This window comes from Antrostomus carolinensis, unplaced genomic scaffold, assembly GCF_000700745.2.
Source record: "Antrostomus carolinensis isolate BGI_N321 unplaced genomic scaffold, ASM70074v2 scaffold52866, whole genome shotgun sequence".
Classification (NCBI taxonomy): Eukaryota; Metazoa; Chordata; class Aves; order Caprimulgiformes; family Caprimulgidae; genus Antrostomus; species Antrostomus carolinensis.
The window spans coordinates 6490-14005 of NW_010324999.1; the positions used below are offsets into that span (position 1 = coordinate 6490).

Below are 7516 nucleotides of genomic sequence, written 5' to 3' on the forward strand. Positions count from 1 at the left end.
TGTCCAGCCGTGGAGGAGGTTTGGAAAGACAGAGGAGGGACATGGAGCACCACTTACTTCTCTCATACCCTTCCTAGGAGTGGAGGGTGAGTAGGCGAAGGGGAATATACTGAGCAAAAGGGAGAGGCTGCACCTGTGTGAAAGCGTGCCTGGGATGCAGGCACTCAATGGCCTCATTTGATTTGTAATTTAGCTTGTCGTTGGGGTGGCTTTATTTTACTCAGGGCCTGGCCAAGTTTTTCACATTTTCTCTCTCTCTCCACTTAAAGGAGGCTCAGGACTTCATTTTGATTTACCTTCATAATATTTTTTTCTTCTTTTTGGTAATACAGATTAGTCTAATTATACAGCAGATTTGTTGATAATGTAATTTGACTGTTTTGAGTATTTGGGATTCCTCTCCCAGCCTTGTCGAATTTGTGTGAGTGGTTTGTCTAGACAAGGAAATACCAGCACAAATTTGACAACCAGTACAATGCATGGAACAATGAGGGAGAGCATATAGGCATTTGGGAGATACCATCTGTATGATGATGGGTTCAGGAACCGATTTCCACCGTAAACCAATGTGTGTGCAGTGCACAAAACCAGTGTCAGATATCCCAGTTTGGACTAGGGGAGAACAAAGGAAAGAAAAAAGTGGAGGTTAAAACAGTAAATTAAACCAGAACAAATTCAATTTACAGGACACAGTAAGCTTTGTAGAACGTGCCAACTTTGTGACTAATTGGGGACTGCTGAAATGAAACTGTTTTATATAATATAAAGGCTCTTATTGTTTTTTAATAAAGATTCATTCAAATGGATCTAGGTGAAACACACTTCTTTATTTTTTTCCTTCATCAGTAATCCTGATAATTTTTGCTAGCTCACACATAAGGCTTAATGGTTGTCATATTTGTGAAAATGCAGATGCTGAAGATGCTGAAATTCAGTGGAGAGATCCAAGCTTTTATATACTCTAGTGCTAATCCATCCATGCTGTGCAAGTTTTTGGCCTTGATAAAACATTCATTGATAGTAATTTTCCCTTCCCTCGCTTCCCCTCCCCTGCCAGCCCAGCTCCTGCAGAGGCACGGCAGCGTGCACCAAGCTCCCTCTGAACAGGGGGCTGAGATTATAATGTTACCAAGGGCAGCCTGTTTATAGGTACAGCAGTTTTTAGAGTCTGCAGAAATTGCAGATTCTCTTTAGATGATCAACATTGAGAGGATCTGAGTTATAAAGTCATTTTTCAGATGCATTTTAACTGAATTATCTTGTGAAGCAACAAAATTAGCCCAATAAATGGGTAAAATATTTTGTGATATAGTATAATTATGGAATTTGATAATTGTGGAATTTAATAATTCCACAATGTCAGCTTTCTTTTTGGAGTTTAGGAGCTCATGTCTTCCCAATTTTCTCTTTTTAATGCAGTAATCCCTGTTGTACCATAAGCAGACATCAGAGCAGTTGTGGTTTTTTTACAGGTGAGCCTTATGTCTGGTGGATAATGCATACACCACATTTGGAGATACTAATGGACGAAAGCCCTAAGTCTCTAGTAAACCTGCCTATGGTCATAGTTTATAAGGGAAGAAAGTTTTTTAGAATAAGTCTTTTTTTTTTTACCTGTACAAATCGAAATTCTCGCCAGTTGACATTGTTGCTGACTGAAGGCAAGGAAGTTATTCCCAGAAGAACAAATAAAAAAAATCCTAAAATCCCCAAAGCCAAATAAGAATCACTAAGCCAGGCATAAGTGTTGTTGAGAGGTTCTGTTTTATTGTTCAGTGCCTGAAGAAAAAAAGACCAGGTATATCTTAGTGATAGCAGCTTTAAGATCAATATGCAGAAAAAATATCCTTTAAGGTAACTAGGAGATAAATGTTATATATTAAGTCTCTTAAAATCATTGGAGATTTACTTTTAATGCCTACTAAAAAAGTAGAAAAGGCATTATATTACATATAGGTCCCATGCACCTATAACTGTGGTACATGTTTTACACTACTGTAGACCTACTGTTGAGGACAGGTATGTGATCCTTTGTTGTTAAATAAGGTCAGAAAGTAAAAATATTTGCCATTCTTAAAGGTACATGGAGAAACAGGGAAATTTATTTCTTTAAATTACTCTTAAGGTTTACATTTTCCCTGCTTTTTTCATTAATATGTAAACTATCTAGGAGGAAGACTGAGGTTGGAAATCCCCTCAACTCAGCATAATATCAACAACCTCTGGATATACCAATAATTAAAAGGAACACAGAAACTAGGAAAAGAACACTGTTGTAGAGAACATTAGAGTCTCCATATGAATTTCCAAAGCTGGAGACAGAAGGTAGCATTTGTAACAGGGCCAGAAGAAAGGAAGACATAGAGCAGGGAACAAAACTTACCTGGGAGACAGTTGAACTGCTGATTCTCCATCTTACGAAGGAGCGAATTGGAATAACAAGAGTGTACAAAACGTGCAGAGAAGCAAATGCCAAGGCTACTAGCCCAAGCTGTTTCCTACACAGCATCCATTTGTCAAGCCAGTCTGGGAAACGGTGGTATTTGGTACCTCTGTATAACTGAATAATTGCAGCAAGTACACCAGGAAGATAAACCAAGGCAAGAAGGATGAGTGCCAATATAGGACAGATCCGATTTGGAATGGAAATTGCAATGAAAAATGAAAAGTCTTTGTTTTCATAAACATAAGGGTAAATTATATCAAGAGTCAAACAGTAGAAGAAGAAGAATGCTGTTAGGCCAAGGGACAAAAGAATGGGAAACTTCCACATTGGAAAGAGCTGCAGAGGGTAATTTTCTATTTCCTGTGCAGCCAAGAGGGATCCCTGATCTAATGGAGTGAGACCCAGTGCACGAACAATATCCATCACCATTTGTTTAGCTTCCATGTCATCTCCACAGACAAACACCTGCAGCCAAAAGCAAACAAAAGTTTTATTTAGACAGACTTTTGTGACATTCTCTACTGCTGTCCTGCCTGAATATGGATGATGAGCACAAGCTTCCTAGGCTACTTATTGTCTTCTCTGCTGACCTTAATTTATATAGGCAAAAAGTATCCTATAGTTACTTTCTTGGCCAACAAGTCCAAGAACTAAGAATATGAATCTTTTATTTGGGGAAAGAGATTGTTTCAAGTGGCAAAATTTTGTATCTGCAAAGAACAGTGTATAAAACGCTTAGTACAAGTCTTTGCCTAGAAGACTTGAGATGCTCTTCTGAAAACCTGCAAGCAGTTTGTAAGCACAAGATTTTATAGGAGTAAATAGCAGCAAAATTTTCAGTTGCTGCTACAGTGGTCTGTAAGTACTCCAAGGAACTGGGGACAGAGATTCTTAAAACATGATTGCCCTATCACAAAAGTAAATATTATTTCTTTCCAAGTCTAGTAAAATAGTGAAGAAACAATCTTTTCTGTGAGTGTGCAAGACAATACTCCTTTTGGAACTGGGAGAAAGGGGGAAATTTCTGCTCTCATTGATATGATGAAGGCTTGTAAAGCCTAGAGTTAGAAGTCCCTGGGTCTTAATTTAGCCCAAACCATTTATCTGGCAGCAGAAAGAAAAGCTAGCAATGGTTTGAGTAGCTGGCTGATTTTGTGTGTTTTAGAAGAGCACTGTCCCTCAGAGTGGCAGAAAACAGGGTAATAATAAATGATTTGTCTTCAAGTAAGCTGCTGTGTTGTTTCCTATGACCAGCTCTGTGATCACTAGCCTGTGGTTAAGGAGCTGGTTAAAATGGTTTGCACACACTGTTGTTGTGTTAAACTTCTGTGGTAATGGATTTTGATTTAGAAAACTTAATTTATTTAATTAATTTATTCACCTTGCAGCTCACTTCTATTGCCCATACTCATTCTATTGCCCCACCATATCCCTTGCCTCCCTGTTTTTGCTCTCTTCTTTTTATTCTTGCTTTGATATATTCCACCTATCTCCTTTCGGTTTAACTTTACAATCCTGGTAAACAACTGATGCAACCCTTATTTCCTCCTGATTTGCTGTCTCTCTCTTTGTAGCTCTGCTATCTTTCTTTCCTTGCTTCTCTACAGTCTCCAAACACCTTACCGAGTTTGAAGGCAAGCTATTGATATTCCTTGTCATGCCATATTACACATGAAAAATAAGTTTTAGCTCACATTTAATTTGAAATGGGTGATTATAGTGAAAACACCATCTCAATCCTGCCTGATTCATATGTCCTCTGTGTGTTTTGTCTAGCTCTTAAGACACCATAAGATATATAACTCTATGATGTAGGACCCCCCCTGTTGCTCAGTCTTACCTGCCGGCTTGCATCCAGTGTGCCCGACTGCAAGGCCCAGGCTGACACGGTGTTAAAGGCTTTTACAACCTTAGCACCAGGCACCAGCTGAGCGAGGTACTCTGCGTTGGATTCAGGATACTGGTTTATTTTTAAGTTGTTGCTTATGTCCACCAAGACTTTTCCATGGAGAATTTCTGCTAGTGGTGTAAGGAAGTTGTAATGTTGCCTCTGGATCGCTATAATGATGATGGCAGCTTTCTGTGCTGCCTCTGCATGGCTCAGTACCTCTGCATCATTGGGAATCAGGCTGGATTTCTGCGTGCTCCGGCTTCCAAACACGATGGGGTAGCCAGACTGAATCATTTTATGCCCCAGAGCTCTTCCAAAATCTCCAGTTCCAAATATGCACACTGTCTCTCTTTTGTTAGAAGTGTTAGGAGCTAAAGCCATTATGTTGGAGGAATTTTTATTCATCTGTTAAAATAAAAAAATGTAATAGGAAAAAACTATGCAAAACATCAATCTCTTGAACATGAAAGGTTAGCATCCAGTCTGGCTATGCAAAGTAAATATCTGATAATTTTATTGCCTCTTAATATGCTTCCTGCACAGTCTTCTGAATACACACTCTCAGAAGATTTCTGCACAGTTTTTAAAAAAACAATTCTAGATACTCAGCTCTCCATCTCTTACAGCACCCTCTTTTCCATCCATTTTATGGATTTTAACATTCAGCTGAAGTGTTGCAGTTTTCCTCTCTCAAAGGAAAAGCAGGAAAAAAGATACAGGAGCACAGAGAGCACAAGTTTCAGAGTAATTTCTACTTAGTTATGCTATAGAAAAATATTGAAGACGACTGTGTTTCTATTCAGATTAGAACCCGGAAGGTCTTTTGTAAAATACTTGAAGATACTATAAAAGGTAGTTACAAACCTGTCTGTTGTCCTCAGTATTTCCTTAATATGAATAGTCAGTGCCAGTTTGTTTTATTATTGATCTTCAATTTCCTGAAAAATATCCTGTGAAGCATTTGGACAGTGGAATTGGAATATTTCATGTTGAACATTTATTTTTGATATTTATATATTACTCATAATAAAATTCTCTTTGAGCTTTTTATCTATCCTCCTTTATCACTGTACCTGAAAACTTCAAAGTCTTTAATGTATTATCCATGCCATAGCAGTACCTCTGCTCTGTACTTGCAGAGTGAGGCTCATGATACAAATACAGAATCCCAAAGGTCTGCTCCAAAGGTCCTCCAGTAGGTCCACGTACTGTTATCCTCACTTTACAAAAGGAGAACTCAGACCAGAAAACCTAAGGCCTGCAGGAAGACCTGCAGCAGGAGACTTTGAGAGACCTCTCTCCGGGAGTGGCCAGCAGTTTAGTACTTAGAGCAGCCATTTAATTTGCTGGCCCCCTGATTCAAGTCTTTCACTGCATCACAGGTAGCTGTCTCAATTAAAGCTGTGGGAAAAACTGATTTTCCAATTTGCAGGAAAGAAATGTATGACACGGTTAGCTAGACCCAGAACAATTGCTTTGCTACTGCCATTTATTAACGCGTTGCTGACATTCTTCTATGAAGCACCATTCAAAATGAAACTCTGCCTTTTAAAAACACTGAGATGTTCTTCACTTTCTTTTACATTTTTCTCTGTCCAGAACAGTTTTTGCTTTTTAAAAATCTGTCATGATTTTAAATTGTTTGACTCAAAGCTCACATTTGTTTGGTGAACAAAAAAATCAAGCCTGAACTTCCCCCTATCCTGCTCTGATCTCGAGTTAAGGGCCGTGAGTCAGTGATGCACGCTTCTTTTTGGCCAGTGTTGTAGGTTGTAATCTTCACTAGCAAGATAAACAGGGAAATGCTTATTCTGGGGATCATATGTGAAAATTTCGGCTTGAACTAGCTCTCTATGTTGCTTGCTAGCCCTCAGTTGGGATCAGCGCCTGCTCAGCACTGTTCATGCCATGAGCTGCAGGAGCCCTGGGATTCAGAGAGCTGCCAAGGGAGTTTGCTTCTGGTCATTAGGGGAAGGCATCGATTCAGGCAGATGAGGACCAGAGGATATGTGTGCTTGTGGCCTGCGTGGCTTGCGCAGGTCCCACGGGAGGCTTTGCAGCGTGGCAGGGTGTTAAGCCCAGCTCTCCTGAAGCTGCAGCCCCAGCTGCCCAGCTGGACTCCGTGTACTTTGTCAAGTAACACTCTGAGCATGAAAATAGATCCTCAAAGGGACCCCTCTGAATGTCTCTGCATATTTGTGTGCTCTGACACATGCATACAAATGCAAAGTCCTTTGACATACTTAAAAATCATTCTCTGAGGGCTTTATTAATGTCCCATGAGGCTCTAATGTGACTAGAGCTATAAAATTCCTTTTTGGGGATAGTCTGTATTTCAAAAAGAACAGAAGAGTTGTGTATGTAATATTAATAAATGTTCCAACTCAGTACCTAATAAGATTCAACTTTCCCTTCTTAATTTTTCCTTTTACCAAAGTAGGCTCCTATCTAAAATGAAAAGTAAAACTTATTTGTAGCACATGATCGTCCAGCTGAAAGCTTCTGTATTTGCCCTCAAGAAATCATTAAGTTATTGCTGAGTGAACTATGCAAATCACTCTCCTCTCCAAGGTAAGACTAGGAAAAAACCAAAACTCAAATGTATGCTATCAGGTAGTGTATTTGGTAAGTTGGTTAAAGTTATATTTTGTTTGAAATGGATCCACCACCAAAAAATAAGTCTATAAAGTGCTTCTGTTGTTCACTAATACTGAACATCTCATCTGCTAGTGAACACTGAACTCATCTTGACAGAAAAAAAGAAAAAGGAGATTAAAAGAAAAATTAATGTGAGGAACATTATTTTTTAAAAAATACAGTTTCTTGGAGCACTATCTAAGATGTATAGAGACTTGTACAAGGCAGTGAATATTACTCCACAGAAAGCTGAAGAGAGTTAAAGCTGCCTTTAATACAGGTGTTCTAATTTAGCTTAATACCATTTTTAACAAGGGACACAATTTGCTTGAGTAAAGTAAGCAGAATTTACCTTTTCTTTTTACTAATTACTTAACAGGGATGCCCATAGCTGTTACAATGATACACATTATATATTAGAAATCAACTGCTCACCACTTAATTTTTTAACAATTAAATACATTTAAAAACTGATTGTGTTGGGTTTGCGTGACAAGGTTTGGTAGCGGGGGAGGGGGTGGCATAGGGGTGGCTTCTGTGAG

The 7516-nt window shown here is 38.9% G+C and overlaps 1 protein-coding gene across 1 annotated transcript; it reads right to left on the reverse strand.

The window, feature by feature from the left end:
- Positions 1-342: 342 nt before the first annotated feature.
- Positions 343-4742, reverse strand: STEAP4 (STEAP4 metalloreductase). The gene is made up of 4 exons (XM_010171069.1): positions 4287-4742; positions 2384-2911; positions 1615-1779; positions 343-612 (listed from the first exon to the last, which is right to left on the reverse strand). The coding sequence occupies exons 1-4, from the start codon at positions 4740-4742 to the stop codon at positions 343-345; spliced, it is 1419 nt and encodes a 472-aa protein (XP_010169371.1).
- Positions 4743-7516: the final 2774 nt, after the last annotated feature.

Bases quoted from the DNA above. Each gene is read 5' to 3' on its own strand.
- STEAP4 (XM_010171069.1), bottom strand. From the start codon at position 4,742: ATGAATAAAAATTCCTCCAACATAATGGCTTTAGCTCCTAACACTTCT. The intron at 2,912-4,286 runs GTAAGACTGAGC...TTTTGGCTGCAG, and splicing joins CACTGGATGCAAGCCGGCAG to GTGTTTGTCTGTGGAGATGA. The intron at 1,780-2,383 runs GTAAGTTTTGTT...TTTTTTCTTCAG, and splicing joins GCAGTTCAACTGTCTCCCAG to GCACTGAACAATAAAACAGA.